The sequence below is a fragment of the Anabrus simplex genome, chromosome 1 (assembly GCF_040414725.1).
Source record: "Anabrus simplex isolate iqAnaSimp1 chromosome 1, ASM4041472v1, whole genome shotgun sequence".
In the NCBI taxonomy this organism is placed as follows: Eukaryota; Metazoa; Arthropoda; class Insecta; order Orthoptera; family Tettigoniidae; genus Anabrus; species Anabrus simplex.
In genome coordinates this window covers 433021547-433046303 of record NC_090265.1, presented here as the reverse complement: position 1 = coordinate 433046303, position 24757 = coordinate 433021547, and the positions used below count along the sequence as shown (strand labels likewise).

General features: G+C 40.6%; 1 protein-coding gene across 4 annotated transcripts in view; it reads left to right on the top strand.

The window, feature by feature from the left end:
* unc-5 overlaps positions 1 to 24757 on the top strand; it is an 884332-nt gene that overhangs the window by 645842 nt on the left and 213733 nt on the right. For all 4 annotated transcript variants that reach the window (XM_068226747.1, XM_068226748.1, XM_068226745.1 and 1 more), the window contains exon 5: positions 10897 to 11064. In XM_068226747.1, coding sequence (XP_068082848.1) covers positions 10897 to 11064 — 168 coding nt within the window. The remainder of the gene's footprint in view (positions 1 to 10896; positions 11065 to 24757) is intronic.

Below are 24757 nucleotides of genomic sequence, written 5' to 3'. Positions count from 1 at the left end.
GGTATAAATAAATGTAGATGGGGTGATCTCGTTGTCTTAAAACTTCAATCACTATGACTACGTTAAAAAAAAGCATGCAAAAATGAATATATCACATAATTCTAAGCCACGATATTCTTAATAAGAAAGTACTAATTGTTGTTCACTTCCTTCCTTCCTTCCTTTCTAATCATGGTGAATATTGGTGCTGGCTGAGTGTAGCAGCAAGAGGATTATAAAATAGGTTCAGTGATAATATATTTTATTATTCATAAAGATTTGTGGCCTATAAAGTGAAAGCATGATATAGGAAAGGGAAATAACTTCAAAGACGTATCAGAAAGAGGGAAATTTTCCTCTACCAAACATTTTTTGTCTGTCGTATTCTCTTTTGAATGATGCTCAGCAGGGCGAATGGTGTCACTTCTTCTCGAAGCTTTCCTTCCATACGTAAAGCTCTTGAAGGGTAAGTTTGCTTCGAGGGATGAGAAGGGAGTGAAAAAAAGGATACATAAGTTTGTGAAGTAGGTCCTATAACTCACCCCCAATGCCTTACCTCTTTATTTCCTGACAAAGCCACAAAACCAAGTTCGAGAAGGGTGGTGAGTACACTGCAGAGGGCGGGGCCATGCGGGAAGGATAAAAGATTGAGTCACAAATACAGCAATATATAAAAGTTTTTCTTATGCAGCCTTCTTCAGCAGATGACAGTCAGACTTATTAGAATAGCAAAGATTGACTCTTACAGCCTCAGGTGCAGTACACTTCCTCAAAGTGCTGCAAAATATAGTTTTTGCGTGACAGCACACGAGCTAATATTCATGTTATATGTCAGGATGATTCTTTATCTCGTAAGACCGTGATCAGTACGTTAGAAGTGTTATCATCATGATAATCATCGCAATCATCATCATCATAATGATCATAGTCATCATCATCATCATCATAAACCTCTTCGACGTTGTACGATCTCGAAATTCAGATTATTTCTGCCTTTGTCCCATCACGATGGTATTGTTGGACAAAATACACCGAGTGTAATGACGTTGCGCCGGAAGGATTCTGGATTGATTCCAGGCATTCTTGGCAAAGGAGAGTTACGTTGATGAATAACTGTAACATTCTTCCCCTACGGCAAAGATATGACAATTCCTCAGTTTTGATCTTGGACCTTGTTAGTATCGTGCTAATATATTATTCTGGAAATATATTTCCACGCACGAGCTCTAATTAAATATTATATTTGATAGGTCTACTCACAACTTTGTTGTAAAATTTAAGACGTTCGTGAAGATTTATACTTAAATTAGACTGCGTGTTCTGTAAAGTCCGTTACTAAAAGCTGTTTCGGTAAATTTTCATTTCCGTGCATAATAGTATGTGGAATTTCGTCACTGGTAACAAACGTGATTCTTCATTAACTTATCCCTATACAAGCTATGAAGGCTTTTGTAAGGAAGTCCTACATTATTCTTAACCTCACAAGTAGGTGGTATAATATATTCATGTCCAGAAGCCTTTGCTTTCAGAAATTTACCTGGTAATCATTTCTGGTGTAGGCTAAGTGAAATGTGGATTTTAGATGTAAGAATACACGTTATTGTGGTTATTATTCCACGTGAAAATTGGAGGGTTCATGGCTATGAAGATGATATCGTCATGCATTAATTACAAGTTTGCGTTTTTTGTATTATTATTATTATTATTATTATAAAAGGCACAAGGTTTATAACCGAAACAGAGATGGTGTGGTATCTAGCGCCTACCCGTTGACAGCAGCGAACAAAAAGCGCCGTTGTCCGTCGTGTCACACGTCACGCAGTGTGTAAGCCACGCGACGCGTGAAGACGTGCAAGTGATAAACACGTAGCACATTTCACTCTGCAGTTTATACGCTTCCAGCCAAGTTACGGAGAAAACAAAAATCTTCGTGGAATATTTGAATATTTATTAGGCAGATTCCTTTCCTCTGGCTTCATATCTACCAAGTATGGAGATGGAGACTCGTATTCCACAACAGAAACGTCATTTTGAAGTGATGAAGGCAAGAAAGCAAGAAAGAACCATCTCAGCTCTTTATTGGAACTAAACTTCACATAATGTATTCTCTGAATCCAGATGTGATTTGTGGTTGTTGGGCGAGTAATTGGATATTACGATTGTGTTCGAGACAAGCACAGCGCTGTGGAAACAGGCACATGCTAGGATTAGGCAGGCAAGAACGGTAGAGGAAGAATGTGAGCTTGCAACGGACGATCACTTCACCACTAACCGTGGAGCAGCAGATATGTTGACTCCGCTGATCTAGAATATTGAGGGAACTGAGTCAAAATTTAAACATTTCCTTGTAATTCCTGCTCGTTAGTGAATTCAACAGTACAACTGAGATATCATGAAATAAAGATTACCATATTTATTTGCCTGTAAGTTTGGGAAAAATTCCTACTCTCTCTTTATCTCAGTATAGAGGGGGCTACTGATAACAATGATCTAAAACGGCCATAAACGTTACACTTTTGTTTAATTTCTACTATCGTCCAATTATTTATTTAAAATTATTTAGCTTAGATATCTTTTTTTCTTTTCGAGTTTGTTACATTGTCCTTTCTTTCCCAAGATAACATTCTATTTATCCACGAGTTCCATTAGGTGGAAAGATTCGAACCCATACAGACCACAGTATCACGTCTGAACAGTGATGGTGCACGTGTGATGCGGTCAAGCGAGCGAAGTGTTCCTGGTAGGACGTGCCTGAGAGGATGCTGTCGGAGACAAATGGTGAACAAGTGCAGCCTTACACTTAACAGCTTAGTGGCTGCGAGGGGAGAGCTTACCTCGTGAGGGCTAAGTTCTTTATTTACCCTGCTGCTGGCTACACATGGGGGCGAAATAAAACACTTCAAGCCGGCTGGCTCTTTCACTCCATTCCCTTCTATTGATTCTGGCATATCGATGTCCTCCGAAGAACGTAATTATCTTTTCTCAAACATAGAAAAAACCAGAAGGTGTCCTTCATAGTTGTTATTGTCACTTCATTTCGAGCCTAAGGATAATGCACTCATCTTTGTGTACTTCATAAAGGTGAAAATCCTGCAAGCTGATTTATGCTGTTATGATGACAGTTGTGTTTTTAATACATTCTTTTTACGATTTTCTTTACGTCGCGCCGGCAGATAGGTCTTACGGCTACGATGGGAAGGAAGGAATTGGCCATGGACTTAATTAAGGTACAGACCCAGCATTTTCCTCGTTTGAAAATTAGAAACCACGGAAAACCATGTTCAGGGCTGCCGACGTTAGGGTTCGAACCCACTATCTCCCGAACGCAAGCTCACAGCTGCGCGACCCTAACCGCAGGGCCATCTCGCTCGGTGTCTGTTCTGTGTATGACGTCTTGGTTGAGTAGTTAGTGTCGAAGCTTTCAGTTCAGAGGGTCCCAGCTTCGATTCTCGGCTATATCGTGGATTATAACTGCTTCCGGCTTGTTCCTCTAACTCAGGGCCTCTCAAACGTCCAAAATCTCACGCGTGCAGACTGCGGCGCAGAGTTCCTATGCACAGTGCATCGGTCCCGCTCGGCTCGGCTTGGACCAACGCTTCGTCTCTGGGCTACTCGGCTAAGCTCGGCTCAACTCGGCTCAGATTTGGAGCGCTACGGAGCAAGTGAGGAAGAAGGAGACAGGGGGAGCGAGTGAGACAGGCGTGGGGAAAGAGAGAGACAGCGCTATTGCTCCAAATCGAGGAGTGGGGTGTCTGCACTCTGGTCAACCAAGCGAAGTCGTCTTTTGCACCGTGCACAGTGCATGCACCCTGAGAGGTCCTGCTCTAACTAGAAGAATGGGTATTTGTGTTTGTCTCAATACACTCACTCATCTACATATAGGTAAATAACAAACTAAGCTCTGCAGGAATACGCAATAATGAATACATTCGTAAAATAAAGACAGAGCCACATGTGTGACACAGTTTGCACTTGTAACTCCACCAAGATATCGGGAAAGGGGAGTGGAAGAAGAATTAAAAAAAGGAAGAGGTTGTTGCTTCTAATAAGGTTGGAGTTAGGATTAAGAAAAGAACGCAGTGTTGAGATAAGATACGATCAGAGCTCTTATTTGCGATTAATGGTAACAGCATAACTAAATGTACACAATTTCGTTAATAATTTAGCATTGTATCGTTATTCTTCTGAGGAACTCCCGGTTTTCCCCGGAAATTCAAGTTCTAGGGCCGTATTTAACATGTTTGCCGCCCCAGGCCATTAACAGCATGCCCCACTCCCCTCAACTCCCAATGAAATTGCTAATAATCGAAAGGAAGACAATGACATGAATAATCAATATACAAATTAAAAACGCTAAATAGGAAACAATGCACCACAGATAACACTTCAGAAGTCAATAAAGCCATTTATTTCATTTATGAATATGAGGTCACTGTAGAAGACCTTTTCTTCGTAATTTTTGTTGAGCGAAGGCATCGATCACATCTTCATAGTATATGGATGTTAAGATTCCACTGTCAATGCAGAGAGAAAATAAAAAGACTTTAAGCTTTATTTAGAAAGAGAAGATTGAAGATAGGTTATGTTTTGACTCGTCACAATGACAAAAATTAACGTTCAGTTAAAATATTGTAAAGTTGCCATCGCGGGCTATGGTCCATGCGTGAATTCAGCCCTGTCAAGTTCATGCGTTATCATTTTAGCGTGAGGTTTCTCTGACAGACCGGCTGTACATCGTACCGTAATTCGGTAAGGTGGTCAGAGATCTCGCTTTGTCATTGTCTACATGGTACATTTCGTGACACAAAAGAACATGATCGTCTGAAAATGCAAGTCCCGGAGTACAAGGACGAACAAAAGGGAAAAGCACACGTTATCGTAAGAGATTCCTTGGCTAGTTAGTACAAGGATTATTATCATTATCGTCAACATGTCACGGTAAATTGTGGGTTCGAATTCCGCCGTCGACGACTCTGAAGATGGTTTTCCCTGGTTTCCCATTTTCAAACAGGCAAATGCCGGGGATGTACCTTAATTAAGGCCATCCTTACGTCGCGTCGCCGAAAACCTTCGATGTGTTAATACGACGTTAAAGAACCTAGCAAAAAATAAACATGTCGCTCATTAATAGGTGCGTTTCTATGCTCTTTACGATGAATTTAGATGATAATACTAACTACAAATAGCCCGAAACGCTTCCATACGGCAGGCCTAATAGAACTGTGCAATTTTATTGGGGAGATGTGTATTGGACAAATGTGTACCATTGTGCTAGACAAGATACATTTTATAGACTATAGCACGAGAAGAGTTATACGAAGTGATACGAAGTGTAGTTCTGTTCATTCCGTACATGAGTTCACTCAGTTCTTGTGTCAAGTCATTTACATTGTTTCAATAAAATTATACTGAGTGTTTCAGAAGATTTATTTTAGTTTTGTTTCGGTTTTTAAATACAAAAATTCACTTTTTTTTTACATTTGATTTAAGAACTTGCCTACAATCAAAGAACAAGAAGAATTAAACTTCTTAAGAGAAAGTTATTTACCTTGAAAAGATTAATCCATTGGCTGAATGGTGAGCGTTGAGGCTTTCGGTTCAGAGGGTCCCGGGTTCGATTCCCTGGCGGGTCGGGGATTTTAATCGCGTCTGATTAATTCTTCTGGCGTCCGACTCGTTGGCTGAATGGTCAGCGTACTGGCCTTCGGTTTAGAGGGTTCCGGGTTCGATTCCCGGCCGGGTCGGGTATTTTAACCTTCATTGGTTAATTCCAATGACCCGGGGGCTGGGTGTTTGTACTGTTCCCAATATCCCTGCAACTTACACACCACAAATAACACCATCCTCCACCATAATAACACGCAGTTATCTACACATGGCAGATGCCGCCCACCCTCATCGGAGGGTCTGCCTTGCAAGGGCTGCACTCGACTAGAAATAGCGACACGAAATTAATTAAAATTCTTCTGGCTCGGGGACTGGGAGTTTGTGTTTGTCCCAATATTTTCCTCTCCATATTCAGACAATACACTACACTACGAACCACCACAAAAACGTGCATTAGTGATTACATCCCTCCACATGAGTTTGGCGTCAGGAAGGGAATCCGGCCAAATCACCTGTGCGTCACAGTTCGCACCCGCAACCCCACAGATGTAGGAAAAGTGGTAGAAGATGATTAAATCCATTTGGATCTCTAAGTTTAATCGGTACTGAACAAATATCTCACCCTACCTGCCTTTTTAGCAAGAGATCTAAGACATCCTAACGAATCATTTGAATGATTATGTTCTTGTTTGCTTTTTCTACTAGCATGCGAGATGAGATAGTCCAGTATTGCAAACCTTCGGACACCTATACCTATACTAAATAAAATAATTAGTTACATTCTATAACACAAATACCATTTTAGCAAATTGTACGTAGATAAAGAAGATGCCGCAGTATCAAACAAGAGGACTGTACACAACAACAACAATTATATCTCACCCCAGATTCTTTATTAGCTTCAATATTGTACAACGGTTCTTTTACGACCAAAATCTCGTCCACAGCAATTTTTGTTAAGTGACTCTTTCTGTGCAGTTGAGGGTGAGAGAAGCCCTTTGTTCTTTGTGAGGAATTATAATCAGCGACAAAAGCAGGCCAATATAGATCTTTGGAGTTAACCACAATAAAAGCCGCTTTCACAGTGATCTACTTCGACAAGGGATGGCAGAGAATAAACTTATAAGTATGCTTATTGTTCAAAATAACTTTCTCTGAATGGATTCAAGGAGAAAGGAATGGGAGTTTAGGTAGTTATTACCATGGAAATTATACTTCTCATTGGAGATATTTAAAGATAAAACTTAAAAGGGGTTTAATTTAATACAGTACACCATTACAGGTACTCATTACAGTCCAGAGAGTTATAATCCAGTTCTCTCATTACACACATTCCAACAGAAGACAATGGAGGTGGAATTTATTGGTTCGAACTCTGGAAGGACTCTCTCAACATTTTCTCTCTCTCTGTCTGGAGAAGGGCAGGAATATCTTAATACTTAAAGTCCAGTGGGTACTTTTATCAAGGGCATGGCTTTGTTGGAACATAGAATCACATTACAACCTGAAATTTAAGCAACATTTAGCGAGGCCAATACTAGGAGAGATGAATGATCAAGTGTTGTTGATCTATTGAGTAGCTGAAGGGCTCGTGCGATCATACCGTACGTAACTTCCGGCTCAGTGTGCCTGATTATAGCCATTTGGGTTAGCTGTTGACACTGACCAGGTCATCAAGTGCGGGTTTGGAAAACCATTAATTTTGATTTTCTCATCCCCTGTACAGTCAAATGTCCGCACTAGTTCAGTAGGGCATAACTGCGCTGTTATCACCATGAGATTGATGTGACTCCCACGCCGACCACGGTAGTTCAGTGCTAGCCATTAATAATCGGAGGAGACATACAGGATGGTCGGAAACAACGTGATCCAGATGTATGAGCGTTAGAAGATTGATAATACTGATAAATAATTTGAAAAAAATCTATATCAGTATTAGTAGGATTGATTGAACCTTACAGGCCTTCGTCTAATACAGTGTTCAAATCCATAATAGCCTAAGCAAATTCAAAGTGTATAAACTCCCCTGCTTAAGAACAATGACAAAATAATAATTCGATTAATAAACAATATAGTATTTGAAAACAAATGGCCCACGGTCAACTCACTTCCAGAGAGCCGTTAGCCCTGGGAATAAATCTAATCAATCAATCAATCAATCAATCAATCAATCAATCAATCAATCAATCAATACTGATCTGCATTTAGGGCAGTCGCCCAGATGGCAGATTCCCTATCTGTTGTTTTCCTAGCCTTTTCTTAAATGATTTCAATGACATTGGAAATTTATTAAATATCTCCTTTGGTAAGTTATTCCAATCCTTAACTCCCCTTCCTATAAATGAATATTTGCCTCAATTTGCCCTCTTGTATTCCAACTTTATCTTCATATTGTAGTCTTTCCCACTTTTAAAGACGCCACTCAAACTTATTCGTCTACTAATGTCATTCCACGCCATTTCTCCGCTGACATCTTGGAGCATACCCCTCAGTCGAGCAGCTCGTCTCCTTTCTCCCAGTTCTTCCCAGCCCAAACTTTGCAGCATTTTTGTAACGCTACTCTTTTGTCGGAAATCACCCAGAACAAATCGAACTGCTTTTCTTTGGATTTTTTTTTCCAGTTCTTGAATCAAGTAATCCTGGTGAGGGTCCCATACACTGGAACAATACTCTAGTTTGGGGTCTTACCAGAGACTTACTTGCCCTCTCCTTTACATCCTTACTACAACCCCTAAACACCCTCATAACCATGTGCAGAGATCTGTACCCTTTATTTACAATCCCGTTTATGTGATTACGCCAATGAAGATCTTTCTTTATATTAACACCCAGATACTTACAATGATCCCCAAAAGGAACTTTCACCCCATCAACACAGTAATTAAAACTCAGAGGACTTTTCCTATTTGTGAAACTCACAACCTGACCTACAGTTATAAGTAGAGTCCGGTTTGTTAGGTACTGATAGTTTAGAATGCAAACTTACTTAAGCCAGTAACCAGTATACCCTACACTGTACAACGGTTATGCTATGAGATTTGCATAGATATTAGGGGTACAGCCTATAGAACTCCTTAAATTTATGCTACCCTTCCTACATTGTGGTACAACGGGTTGCATCACACTCCCTACAAACCAAATTACATTGCATTCTAACCTATTACCACCTAAAAATCCGAGGTATAGTTATAAGTAATGAACAAGATATAGTGGGCCCTCCAGCAGTGATCACTGCCCAGTGGAGCCTGTTGTATTCGGCGATTGCCATAGAATCGCGAGGCTACTCACGATACTATAAGGAGAAGAAAACATCTATATCTCAGGCCGTTGTCATTTTATGAGCTGCTGACGTTAGCTAGATTACTTCTCGGACGAATTCAGATGGGTTTTGCGAGGTGGTGTTGCTAAACCTGCACGTGGCATAAGACTGGTTGTGAGCGCCACAGTGGAAAATCGGCATCAACACAAACACACTGTGGGTTGTAGCCAGTGTCACCCAAGTGGAATTGCTATGGCGCGATGTTGTTGGCTTGGAGGTCCGTGTTCAAATCCGTTCCTTGGCGAAGTTTTGTTTTTCTTTGATTAATGCTCCCAACCTGGTCTTAATCCATGTGCAGGTTCAGCAACATCACCTCGCAAAGTCCATTTGAATTCGCCCGCGAAGCTATCTGATTGGCTCAATTCAGCAGCTGATAAAATGAGACATCAAATTATATTTTTCAAAATATTCAAAATATGTATCAGTATTACCAACCGTCTAACGCTCATAATCTCGGATCACGTTGTTTCTGACCACCCTGTATATTCGAATCCCAATGAAGGACACGGCATCTAATTTCAAACACATTCGTCTATCAAACACGAAAACACTCGTTTACATAAATGAGAATGTGGAGAATTGGATATTATGTTTAAAGCTTTCTGCGACATTACAGAAACACATCCTTCACTTATGGCAGCAAGCCCGCATGTCGTAACACCAGCATCCGCTACTGAGAGGCAGCGGTTGAGTTTTATGGCTGTTCTTAAATAGTTTGTGCATTTTCGAGAAATCCCGTTTCTGAATCATTGTACACAGATGTTTAAGAAAGTCGACAGCCATCTCTGTACAAATAATGAAGATCTCTGGAGGAGAGGAATGGAAAACACTTCCACTATCCGTGAGAGCACGTAGGACAGAATAGTTAGCCCTGTGACCTACCACCTTTGGCGTGGGATTTAACCTGGTACTTTTTTTCCTAAATTTCACATATTCTTGACGAATTGAAGACACAACCTTCTGGTTTACTGTCTCTGTTAGGCAGCCTCTACGCAGATATTTGAATCGATGATTGCAGAAAAGACCTGATCACTTTTTTGACGATAATGAGTTATGATCAGATTCTCAATATTTGGACATAACTGCATATTTGAACATAGCAAGGACCCTGGTCCACGCAGGTGTAGCATCCCCAACAGGGGATTGAAATATTCGATCAGTGCAGTGCAGGAAGGTTTGGAGTCCAGGACTGAGGTTCCTTCTGCGGTCAACTGGTGGCTTGCTGTCAGCAGATGTTTCCCTCTCCTCGCGTACATTCTTCTTCTTCTTCTTCCTTTTGCTAGTGCCTTTACGTCGCACCGACACAGATAGTCTTATGGCGACGATGGGATAGGAAAAGCCTAGGCGTTTGAAGGAAGCGGCCGTGACCTTAATTAAGATACAGCCCCAGCCAGCATTTGCTTGGTGTGAAAATGGGAAACCACGGAAAACCGTCTTCAGGGCTGTCTACAGTGGGATTAGAACCCACTATATCGCGGATGCAAGCTCACAGCCGCGCGCCCCTAACTGCATGGCCAACTCGCCCGGTACAGTACCAGAATATAGCAGTCTGCTCTCTCGGTTATTATTACTGATCCTTTGCCAATTTTGTATGGATTTAGCCCAGTTTAACGCTTGGATGCCTTTCCAGACGCTAACGGTATGTGGATGGACGCATTCTCTATTTCGTGTTTCTTGTAGAGTGATGGTGTTTTTATTTAAATGAAGGTATTTTAAGGTGAACACAAACATAAACGCCCAGTCCCCGAGCTAAAGGAATTACCCACATGCGGATAAAAGGCCACTTCGCTAACCATTCAGCCAAGGAGCCTGATTATTGATGGTCATTACAACACTGTGCCATGAAAATGGCAGTTTGCTCTTTTAGAGGTCATCACATGTACACGGAATTACAGCTTCTTTAGCTAGTAACGGATCGGATGGGCTAGTAGAAGGACTTGGAAAACTTGATAGTCATGTATATACGAGCGGTACTCTTTTTTTTCTTTCAGTGAACGGAGGTTGGTCGCCATGGTCACAATGGTCCGACTGCAGCACCCGATGCGGTCGTGGCACGCAGAAACGAACTCGATTGTGTACGAATCCAGCCCCTCTCAATGGTGGAGCAGCATGCCAGGGAATATCCGTACAAAGAACGGACTGTACCACTGTATGCCCAGGTAAGAACCAAAAGAAATCGTGTATATGTATCACCTTATAGTATACAATATATTAGGATTTGATGATGCTTCCTTTGGCAGCTTTGGACGATTTATCACCAGCCCTGGTGTATTTTGTGTGTTTGTGCATTGTGGTATTTTTGATTAAATATATATGTATAAGTTTCCAGGACGTTTTCTTTACTGCTTTCTCCGTCACTGGCATTTCATCCTCTTTCTAACGTCCACTGATTCCACCGTGTTTTAGTCCATATCAAATTCGCCCACAATAGTCGATGTGAGTTCGTTTAGAACAGGGCCTCTCAAACGCCCAAATACTCACGCGTGCAAACTGAGGCGCACAGTTCCTGTGCACAGTGCATCGGTCCCACTCGGCTCGGCTCGGCTCGGACCAACGCTTCGTCTCTGGGTTACTCGCTAAGCTCGGCTCACCTCGGCTCGGATTTGGAGCGCTACGGAGCAAGTGAGGAAAAGGGAGACAGCGGAGCGAGCGAGACAGGCGTGGAGAGAGAGAGAGAGAGAGATCCAAATCGAGGAGTGGGGGTCTGCACTCCAGTCAACCAAGTGAAGTCCTCTTTTGCACCGTGCACAGCGCAATGCACTGGTGCATGCACCCTGAGAGGCCCTGATTTAGAAAGATACATTTCTTACGTTTCTTCCCGTCCACTACGAGTAGGTCCACTCAGTTCGTTCACTCGAAATCAACCTATTCCCTTGTATTCCAAAGGATATGCACAAAACAAGAGACAAATCTAGTCGATTATTGTAAGACACGAAGAAAACTGCCAAAATAATAATGTAGACCCAACTGCATAAAAATTAGCCGTCGCAGAGGATGTCATTCTTTTAAATCCTCCTGTTTGAAATACGAGGAACATATTATGCAAGTGATAGTATTCCAAGTATAATCTCTTCGGTCACCCGCTATCCATAGTTTCCGAATATTCCCGCCTTTCGCGAATATATACAATTACACTTATTTGTCGGCGAATGTTTGTATGGTCCAGTGTACCCCCGAGACCTGAGCTACAAAACAAAGTTGTACTCTGCACCTGAAGAGGACAACCTAAATGCAGTTGTAGTCTAGTCCACTTGGACCATTTAATAATTTAGACCATCGAGCGAGTTGGCCGTGCTGTTAGGGTCGCTCAGCTGTGAGCTTGTATTCGGGAGATGGTGGATTCGAACTCCACTGTCGGAGCCCTGAAGATGGTTTTCCGTAGTTTCCCATTTTCACACCAGGAAAATGCTGGGGTTGTACCTTAAGGCCACGGCTGCTTCCTTCCGACTCCCAGCCATTCCCTATCCCATCGTCGCCATAACATCTATCTGTGTCGGTGCGACGTAAAGCCACTAGCATAAAAAAACTTGAAATATATCGTGCAATTATTGACAGACTACACAATTCAGAAGTGGAAAAAGTGGACAAATTGTATGTGAACTTACTGTCTGTGTACGAAACGTGTCTGATGTATAAATAATGTAGTTACTTAGAAGTAAAATAAACAAGGAAACCATACAAAGATTTCATTGATATTGAAATGGAAAATCTCCAAGAAAGAAACGTTTTCGATGATGCTTGACGTTGACATTATTGGAACCATCTGTGTTTTAACCCGCTGAACCTCAGTGGATGATTAAAGCAGTAAACATAATAGATAATAGACGACCGGGCGAGTTGGCCGTGCGGTTAGGGGCACGCGGCTGTGAGCTTGCATCCGGGAGATAGTGGGTTCGAATCCTACTGTCCGCAGCCCTGAAGATGGTTTTCCGTGGTTTCCCATTTTCACACCAGGCAAATGCTGGGGCTGTACCTTAATTACGGCCACGGCCACTTCCTTCCTATTCCTAAGCCTTTCCTATCCCATCGTCACCGTAAGACCTATCTGTGTCGGTGCGACGTAAAGCCACTAGCAATTAAAAAAAAAGATAATAGACGGGGAACAATGATGTGATCAGACTACTACTGCTTCTTATGTCTCCTTTTACTTTTGTTCAGTGGCGGTGATTACGGGGGCCGACGGGGGGCAATTGTATCCACACTTTGTGGAGAACACATTACATTTTTATTCCATTTTAGCTCCTGAAACTGGGAATTAGAACAATTATTTAAAAAAAGCAACTTGTACAAGCTCTGTTGTCCTATCAGCTAATCCATTCCTTTATTTTCTTTAATTATTATCCTCCTCTGCGAACCATGTGACCTTGCCGTGGTGGGGAGGCTTGCGTGTCCCAATGATGCAGATAGCCGAGCCGCAGGTGCAACCATATCGGATGGGTATCTGTTGAGAGACCAGACTAAGGAATGGTTCATCGAAAGGGGGGTAGCAGCCTTTCGGTAGTTGCAAGGGCGGCAGTCTAGATGATTGACTGATACAGCTTTGTAATAATACTCAACATGGCTTAGCTGTGTTGATACTGCTACACGGCTGAAAGCAACGGGAAACTACAGCCGTAACTACCTCCCGAGGACATGCAGCTCTCTCTGTATGATTGATGTACTGATAATGGCTTCCTCCCGGGTAAAATATTCCGGAGGTAAACTAATCCCTCATTCGGATCTCCGGGTGGGGACTACACGAGAGGGGGCGATCATCAGGAAGATGGATACTGACATTCTGCGAGTCGGAGCGTGGAATGTTAGAAGTTTGAATCGTTGTGGTAGGTTAGAGAATCTGAAAAGGGAGATGGATAGGCTAAAGTTAGATGTAGTTGGCATACGTGAAGTACGTTGGCAGGAAGAACAAGATTTTTGGTCAGGCGACTACCGAATTATCAACACAAAATCAAACAGAGGAAATGCAGGAGTTGGTTTAATAATGAATAAGAAAATAGGGCAGCGGGTATGCTACTACGACCAGCATAGTGAAAGAATTATTGTCGTCAAGATAGACACCAAACCAATGCCCACCACAATAGTGCAGGTCTATATGCCTACTAGTTCAGCGGATGATGAAGAAATCGAAAGAATATATGAGGAGATAGAAGATCTAATACAATATGTAAAAGGTGACGAGAATCTAATTGTGATGGGAGACTGGAATGCAGTGGTAGGCCAAGGAAGAGAAGGTAGTACAGTAGGAGAATTTGGATTGGGACAAAGGAACGAAAGAGGAAGTCGGCTGGTTGAATTCTGCACTGATCATAATTTAGTCCTTCCCAATACTTGGTTCAAACAACACAAACGACGGCTGTATACGTGGACGAGACCTGGAGACACTGGAAGGTATCAAATAGAATTCATTATGATTAGGCAGAGATTCAGAAACCAGGTGTTGGATTGCAAAACGTTCCCAGGAGCAGACGTGGACTCTGACCACAACTTGTTGGTCATAAAATGCCATCTGAAGTTGAAGAAATTGAAGAAAGGAAAGAATGCAAAAAGATGGGATCTAGACAAGTTGAAAGAAAAGAGTGTGAGGAATTGTTTCAAGGAACATGTTGCACAAGGACTAAATGAAAAGGCTGAAGGAAAGACTATAGAGGAAGAGTGGAGAGTCATGAAAAATGAAGTCAGTAGGGCTGCTGAAGAAATGTTAGGAAGGAAGAAAAGATCAACTAAGAATCAGTGGATAACTCAGGAGATACTAGACCTGATTGATGAACGACGAAAATACAAGAATGCTAGAAATGAAGAGGGCAGAAAAGAATACAGGCGATTAAAGAATCAAGTGGATAGAAAGTGCAAGATAGCTAAGAATGGCTGAAGGAGAAGTGCAAGTATGTCGAAGGCTGTATGGTCCTGCGAAAGGTAGATTCTGCATACAGGAAAATCAAGGAAACCTTTGGAGAAAGGAAATCTAGGTGTATGAATATTAAGAGCTCAGATGGAAAACCACTTCTAGGGAAAGAAGACAAAGCAGAAAGATGGCAGGAGCATATCCAACAGTTGTATCAAGGTAAAGATGTAGATAATTTGGTTCTGGAACATGAAGAGGCTGTTGATGCTGATGAAATGGGAGACCCAATTTTGAGGTCAGAGTTTTACAGAGCTGTGAGTGACCTAAATAGGAACAAGGCACCTGGAATTGATGACATTCCCTCTGAATTACTGACTGCCTTAGGAGAAACCAGCATGGCAAGGTTATTTCATTTAGTGTGCAAGATGTATGAGACAGGAGAAGTCCCATCCGATTTTCAGAAGAATGTTGTTATACCTATTCCCAAGAAAGCCGGTGCTGACAGGTGTGAAAACTACCGCACCATTAGTTTAGTATGTCATGCCTGCAAAATTTTAACATGTAATATTTACAGAAGAATGGAAAAACAAGTTGAAGCTGAGTTGTAAGAAGATCAGTTTGGCTTCAGAAGAAATGTAGGAACACGTGAAGCAATCCTGACTTTACGTCTGATCTTAGAGGATCGAATCAAGAAGGACAAGCCCACGTACATGGCATTCGTAGATCTAGAAAAGGCATTCGATAATGTTGATTGGACCAAGCTATTTATGATTCTGAAGATGATGGGGATCAGATACCGAGAACGAAGAATTATCTACAGTCTGTATAAAAATCAGTTTGCAGTGATAAGAATCGAGGGCTTTGAAAAAGAAGCAGCAATCCAGAAAGGAGTGAGGCAAGGCTGCAGTTTGTCCCCTCTCCTTTTCATTGTTTACATAGAACAGGCAGTAAGGGAAATCAAAGAGAAATTTGGAAAGGGAATCACAGTCCAAGGAGAAGAAATCAAAACCTTGAGATTTGCCGATGATATTGTTATTTTATCTGAGACGCAGAAGATCTCGAGAAGTTGCTGAATGGTATGGATGAAGTCTTGGGTAAAGAGTACAAGATGAAAATAAATAAGTCCAAAACAAAAGTAATGGAGTGCAGTCGAACGAAGGCAGGTGATGCGGGAAATATTAGATTAGGAAATGAAGTCTTAAAGGAAGTAGATGAATATTGTTACTTGGGTAGTAAAATAACTAACGATGGCAGAAGTAAGGAGGACATAAAATGCAGACTAGCACAAGCAAGGAAGAGCTTTCTTAAGAAAAGAAATTTGCTCACTTCAAACATTGATATCGGAATTAGAAAGATGTTTTTGAAGACGTTCGTGTGGAGCGTGGCATTGTATGGAAGTGAAACATGGACAATAACTGGCTCAGAAAGAAAGAGAATAGAAGCTTTTGAAATGTGGTGTTACAGAAGAATGCTGAAGGTGAGATGGATAGATCGAATCACGAATGAAGATATACTGAATCGAATTGGTGAGAGGAGATCTATTTGGCTAAATTTGACGAGAAGAAGAGTTAGAATGATAGGACACATCTTAAGACACCCAGGACTTGTTCAGTTGGTTTTTGAAGGAAGTGTAGGGGGTAAGAACGGTAGGGGTAGGCCAAGGTATGAATATGACAAGCAGATTAGAGCAGACGTAGGATGCAATAGTTACGTAGAAATGAAAAAGTTAGCACAGGATAGGAATATATTTTATACTTCTGTACACAGTTGTTGATGCAGTTTGGTATTTGGAAGAATACCGAACAGGTTAGCACAGTGTGTGCCGGCACGGCTGCTAGCTCTGTGCTCGTAGGTTCGAATCGCCCGTTATTGATCGTCAAAACGGTTTTCCGTGGTTTCCCATTTCAGCTCCAGTCATATGCCGGGATGGTACACTTCCTACCCCGTACAGCTACACCTACACCCACAGACAATGCCCTCACACAGCGATACATGCAGCTCACCCGCATGGCGAGCCAAACATATCCTCGGACTCTTCCGGCACTAACAGCCGTAAGCTAAAAATGTAAAAACTAAAAATTAGACATTGAGGGAATATCGGATATGTATTAAAACAAGGGAATAATAAGTAGACTTTGTTTTGCAGAGAGATTTGTACGCTTTCTGTGTTCCCTACGCGAGGTATTTATTTTCAAATGAAGACGAATTTCCTTGTGTTTATCTTTCCGCCAAACCCCTCTCCAATCCCCTACACTCGATCCACTTACTCCCGTGTTTAAATAGTGTGAGATTTCCAGGGGACCACCACCCAAGTTTTGAACGGGTGCGTGACTCTATCGGGCCCACCAAGTTTATCTCGGACCGTCTCGCATTACCCTGTCCACGTGCTCTCGTCAGAATACATGCTATTGTCTTCTTCATCGGCTTCCAGCTTTAAATCCCCGCCATGAAAGTTCTGCTTACATTAGTTTCGTGCAGACGTTCTCTTGTTATTCGCATTTAGATAGTGCAGCTTTATTTTCTCATCGGTCTGTCCTCTTGCCAAGTTTCTTTTTCGTATTGTTTATCTTCCTCTTTTGAACGAGAAACTTGGCTATTTCCTTTCTTATTATCTTCCCTTCTATAAACTGCGATTTGATTCATGAATTCCGAGTCGAAGACAAAGGAGCTTCATTGGTGTATTCTGTATGCTGTAGCAAAGAATATTGCTTGGAAACGAACGAGCCAGCTCAGCAAACGAACAGTAGGACTCGTACTTTCCTAGGCTGTTTTTCAGAGAATGTTAATATAGTCTTTAAAACATCTTTACATTGAAATACGGCGGACTGAAGAGTCTTCTATCTCATCTCCGGTCACTGAAGGAATTAGCAAAACACCAAAGCAGATTGTAATAATAATAATAATAATAATAATAATAATAATAATAATAATAATAATAATAATAATAATAATAATAATAATAATCCCATTTAGCTCTACGCAAAGTACTTAGAGGCATTTGTTTGCCTTCCTTCGTGCCCGTATTTACAGTATTTTGCAGCGCACTTCTGTTCACTCTTTGGTCCACGTCATTCCGGTCATTTTCCTCTTGAATTTTGAATCAATAAATATCCCTATTTTGGATGTCTTCTTGAGTTATTCCTGCTTAATTTAAGGTCTTTTTTATTTCACCGATCCATTTTATTTTGTCCGAGAGTTGTCTTTTGTTTTATAAGTCTGTTAGGTTTTGTAGTGTCACGGTTATTATTATTATTATTATTATTATTATTATTATTATTATTATTATTATTATTATTTGGGGCTGCTGGTAAGGGCGTGCTCGGTTCACCCGGAAGGACCTGGATTCGATTCCCCATCAGCATGAGGGAAAAAATTTAAAATATCTTCTTCCGGAAGCGCAAATGGCCCTGAGGTTAATTGAGTCTACACCAAAAATGAGTACCAGGTTAATTCCTCGGAGCAAAGAAGGCCGGGCATAGAACTAACCATTCTACCCCACCAAGTGCCGAGGTTACGGATAGTGGAAGCCTTTACCTTCCACCCCTCCAATCCAGGTTCGATTCCCGACCAGATCGGGGATTTTAACTTCGGTTAATTCCTCTACCTTGAGGGCTGGGTGTTTGTGTTCGTTTTAATACACATCTTCATATTGTACAAAAGCACATCACGGTACAAATTACCGCAGAAACACACAGTACTGAACATGTATGAATATATCTGGCTGGCGTTAGGAAAGGCATTCGGCCGTACAAATGGACTACATCCATACAAGATGCTCACTGCAGGTAATTGAGAAAAGGCCATGGATGATAATAATAATAATAATAATAATAATAATAATAATAGTAATAATAGCAAATCAAAGTCATCTCCGTACAGGCCATCTTGGAGGGGCGGAAAGTAAAGGCTTCCGCCTTTCGTAACCTCGGCACCTGATGGGGTAGAGTGGTTAGCTCTACGCCCGGGCACCTTTGCCCCCAGGAATTAACCTGGTACTCATTTTTGGTGTAAGCTGAGTGAACCTCAGGGCCATATGCACCTCCGGAAGTGGAAATCTCGTTTCTTAAATGTTACGACTTCCTGACGGGGATTCGAACCCACGTCCTTCCGGGCGAACCGAGAACGCCTTTACCGCCTCGGTCTGGCAGCCCTTTGTAATAATAATAATAATAATAATAATAATAATAATAATAATAATAATAATAATAATAATAATAATAACGGTTTATGAAAATACGATTGAACTGTGGGGAAAAGGTGGACTTCATTTTAATGTTAACCGGAATGACCATTATTATACCCACTTTGCAAACTGCATTCTTCAGTTGTTATAGATGTAATTTGCAAATATTGATTTTGAACGTGATTGATTGATTGATTGATTGATTGATTGATTGATTGATTGATTGATTGATTGATTGATTGATTGATTGATTGATTGATTGATTGATTGATTGATTGATTGATTGATTGATTGATTGATTGATTGATTGATTACAGTAACGTTCTTTCATATAAGTGTCATCGTTTTATAGAAAAAATATAAGCCACCTTTCAGAAATTTTAAAAATTATAATATATTTTAAACGTCTCCTATCGTATTACCTGTGTACTTGCAAATATATATTTTTAAAATTATTATTATTATTATTATTATTATTATTATTATTATTATTTTATTTTTATTATTATTATTATTATTATTATTATTATTATTATTATTATTATTATTATTATTATTATTATTATTATTATTCTCGTGTCAGATACATAAAAAAAAGAATACCGTTACAATAATTTCAAGTAACATTTAAATAATCTTGGACCAATACAACGCTACTTCGAGTCCTCTCTTCGTAGCTCGATGCAGGTCATCTTGCGTGCACAAAGATGGACACAGCGGACACTGAAGCATATGCTGGATGGTTTGATCTTCTCCGCAGTCACACTTGGTGTTGTCGTGATTGATGAAGCCCCATCTTGCCAAATTAACTTTGGACCTTCCCACTCCTGATCTCAACCTATTGAGAGATTTCCAGATTGTCCAGCTCTCATTGCAACCAGGTGGCAAACGTTATTTTTTAAATGTAATCGTGTGATATATCTTGAAACTGCCGAATTATGTGTTTAAATCCACCGATTTTCCTATTTTAAAAATACCACTTTTTGGGTTCTCAAGTCACTGAAAAATTACTATCTCTACTCATAACTCAATATGGCAGATGCAGCGTGGTGCAATATTTCTTTTCCTCGAACAGAGAAGAGTACCTCACGTCATTTCCACCGGAATCTACATTCCATTTGATTTTAAATATTATAGTGTACCGTGTTACAAGTCCTATGGCAAAATATACGGATATCATTCACCTCACACAGAACACGATAGCGTAGACAGACTATTGGAATTGATCCCTCTACAACATGTATGAATCCGAAAAACGTAAAAGTAGTTATTGGAATGAAAAGCAAACAACATGTATGGACACTGGATGCAACGGCGGTTGTTGATTGTCAGACAAATATCGATTACCGTTTATATGTACTTTAGACTAAATCAATCTAATAGTAAATTACAAGATTTTGCTTTAAATTGCATTTATTTTTAAGTTTTCTATTATTTGACTCAAATCGGACGAAAGAGCACTGACCTTCCGCATCTCTTGGAGATTGCGCGAAGAGCAAGAAACACTTTTGGTTCGTGAGCCAGTAAATGCCCATGCATGGTCTACAAGAAAGACACGAAATAGATCACCATAATTTACTTGGTCATAAATTAATCAAATCAAGACAGTATAAATTGATAAATAAAATAATTAAGGTGACAAAGCTGTTCTTATTAATGAATTAGCAATTAGCACGGGAAATGGTAATGGAGTACACGATTCCTTCATGAATGTATGCGAAGCTGCATGCCCGTATTCAAACGTATAATAGGGCATGTTAAACTGATATTTTCTACGAAAGCGTGTGACAGTAACGTGAAGTACGATAAAGCTGAAGAAAGTCGAGAAAAATGAGGACAATCAAAGATTTTATTGAACGGTACAGTTCCTGGTTTGAAGTTGTGCGAAATTTTTCCTGCCTCCGGGTTGCATATTGTTCCTTATCTGAAACCTGAAGTGGCGCTGAGGCCACGGACGCTCCCTTCTCACTTCTATCCCTCTCCTGTCCCTCTCCTGTCCCTCTCCTGCCCTATCGTCACCATAAGACCTATCTGTGTCGGTGCGACGTAAAGCAACTTGTAAAAAAATTATATCTCCCTTATTAACCCTCATATCGAAAAGAGGCACACGAGAAAAAAGATTTTAAAATTGATTTCCTTTAAGGCTGGTAGATTTCCATTAAGTTTGGTGATGTATAGTTTATGATAAAATCACTGTTTAGATCTTCCTAAAAACCCTCAGTCCATTTAGGGATTTAAAAATAATATTGGCCCTAAAACCTACCCAAGGACAGATGGATTCTAAATATGAAATTTGGTAGAAATATGTCCATTAATTTTCCAGTTCTATGAACTCAAACAGATAAATAGACAAACCGACAGACACCCAAACTGAAACATATGTAGATGGTCATTATTATTCCTAAAATGGATACCTGTCCAAAAATGTCACCGAAATATTCAATGTACAGGCACACGTTCGTTACGACTGCATTTATATAGATTAACACATAGGGACTATTGAATGGGCAAATGAAGAAGCTCGTGAATGAAAACGTGTTAAAGGTATTTTTTTAATAGAGATGGAATAAGGAACGGTATGTCATATTCCTCAGCCAATTTCCGTGGTGCAGTCAGTTAGTCGTTTTCCTATTTCATAGATTATTATTATTATTATTATTATTATTATTATTATTATTATTATTATTATTATTATTATTATTATTATTATTATTATTATTATTATTATTATAGTCAGCCCGCCTGGTATTCATGATCGTTAAGGCGTCAGGTTTAAATGGTCAGACACCGAGGTTAGCCGGTTCGAGTCCCGTTGTTCAAAACATATTTTACCATCGGTATGTTGGCCGGCGGGGTAGAAGAGAATGATTGTGGTATATAATTTCTAACCACTAGATTGCGTGCCGAAAGCCTGGACTTAATTCTAAACCTCTCCTGAGTATTCATATCGAGTGAGGACACATGACGCTGTTGATGGTAATTCTTACGTCGGATGTAGACGTTAATTCGGGAATCGAACCCGGGACCCCTGTGGCCAAAGGCTAGCACGCTAACCATTTAGCCATGGAGCCGGACACTACGCCATTAATTTCATATCATTAACTCCTCTGATGAGATTGACGTCATCCGGTCGTAAAAACTCGCTAGGAAGATTCATCTCACCTCATACCCGACCCCGCTGAGAAACGGGAAAAGGGTTGGAGATAAAACACAATTATTATTATTATTATTATTATTATTATTATTATTATTATTATTATTATTATTATTATTATTATTATTGTCGTCAGCATCATTGTGAATCAACTTCCTTAAAAAACCGAAGGAATCAAACAAACCCATTGCACTATAGGCTTGGTGAGTCTTGGCCTACAAAGCGACGGATGCTCACTTCGAAGGGTTACAGAATTTGGTGTGTCGCGTGGTCAGTTAGATAAGCCTTTTCGGCCATTATTCTAGCTTTTAAAACCAGATCCACTATCCACTATCAGAAAGCTCCTCATTATTGTTCTCACATGGGCTGAGTAGGCCTCGAACCAGCCTTCTAATCCAGGTAAACGTACGTGACCTGGGAGGTAATCGAAACAGGGCCCTACAGACAAAAGCCGGCTCGCTACTCTTAGACGACGGGGCCACTATAACCGAAGAAAAAGGGTAGTCCTCCTCTAAATCGCTTGAAACGGCTAGCGACCAGAGGAACTCACTTTATCTACAACTTTGAGAACTTCATCGACAATTTGTACAATACTGTAAATTAAAAACTAAAACCAATATTGATGAGATTGCCTTGAATTCTTTAACTACACAGGGTGAAGCGAAATTCGCGCACTCGGGCGTCGCAGCGCGACTCCTCACATGCCAGCAATAAAAAAAATGTCCCACACAAAAGATTGTCCTGCAAGTATATCCGGCAGAAAAAGAACGTTGAAAAGTGGCAATCTGGCAACACTGTAACCACATGTAGGGTAACTACCTCTGTCAGCACTTATTAGCCGTGCTGTACGGTTGGTGCAGTAGATAGAGTTTTGGGTTAGCATGCAGGAGATCGAGGGTTCGATCCTGGATTGAGGCGCGTTTTTTATTTGCTAATTTCCATCGGACATTACATACTGTAATACAGTAAGATGCCGTTTCTTAGGTCGCATGTATCCTACATTTACAAAATTTAGTAACGCTGAACACGTTGTATCGCGTCTAGTAGATGAAGTGGTGCGAATAAATTCACGCCCACGACGTGGAAAGGGCGTCTTTCAAAGCTGACCAAGGAAAATGAATGTTCGTGCATTTCTAGGATCGTAGTATGTAAGAGCAAATGCTTTCTAAAGGACCCGCTGCAATCGCTGTTGACTATTAAGATGCCAGATACCATACCACCTGGACTACATTTACGAAATAAAAAACGTACGCCTCAACCCAGGATCGACCCCTCGACCTCCTGCATGCTAACCGAAAACATTATCCAATGCACCAACTGTACAGCACGACGAATATCTGCTGACAGAGGTAGTTACCCTGTGTTGCCAGATTGCCACTCTTTAACGACCTTTTTCTCCCGGATATACTCGCAGGACGAACTTTTGTGAGAGACATTTTTTTATTGCTGGCATGTGAGGAGTCGCGCTGCGACGCCCGAGTGCGCGAATTTTGCTTCACCCTGTGTAGTTAAATATAGGACCTACCGTTGTAATATGTAGCAGATATCTTATCCAGCACTGAATAGCTTCCAGTAGTTTGAAAAGTCACTGCAAAGAATTCTTTTGTTTGAGTTGGAATATGAGAAATATGATCGCACAATAAAAATAACGGCTGCTGCGGCTTCATTGGTTATCTTCCTGCTAAACTCTCCAGTTTCTCTGTGGATGAGAATAGCTCATCCTCTTTCCTCTTCTCTTGGCGGAGAAACGAATTGCGGAATGATTAATGTGTTTCGAGTCAGCATCTTATTGGCTTCTGAGTAGAGCCAATACGAGATGCAGAAACAAGAAAATGAGATAGTTTTAAAAAAGACGCTTGCAACCCTCCGTCTCGTCTAACGGTAGTATACTCAGATACAAAAGTAAGTGAGCATCTCTCTAACATTCCACCTCTGTGTTATAAGTCGACTTTGACTAACAGTTATTTCTTCACAGCATGTTGCACAACAAAATAAAACAGTCCTCTGGTCGGTGGAGAAGGTGGGTTTACGAATTATTTGGCGTGATGATCATTTCAGTTATTAGTATAATATTTCTACAGTATGTAATTCGTATCTGTAACAGAGTGTATGGAATTCGAAGAACTCAGAAATCTTCATGTAGCCGTGTTGGTGTTCAGGTCACTAACTGAGAGAACTCCCCAACATCTGTCATCAAACTTAACATACCTTCCCTCTTTTCACCAGCTTAGTACACGCTCTGTTAGTACCCTTGCAATTCCCTCCCTTTAGCAGGTCAGCTGCCTATGATCGCTAATTTAGTGCGACGGGAACTAGATTATGGAACTCCGCAGCAGTAACTCTTCAGAGTCTTTCAAGTCTTCCTACATAAAGTCCCTCTTAGGTGCATAAACCAACGGTGTGAATCATGATGAGTGAATGATGGTGATCAAATTAAACTTAATTTTCATTAAATTCCATATAGTAGTTTTTCAAATGATATGTACTGTACATACTGGTATAATTATTATGTTGCATTAATTTTGAATTTATATTACAAATTAGTTCATTTTAAAATATTTTACATTCTCCATAATTTTTCTGTACAATGATGTGGTTAAGTGTAAGAAAGGACCATAGATCATAACTGCGCCGCTACTAAAGACACATAAAAAATATACCGCTGACCGCAAGTGC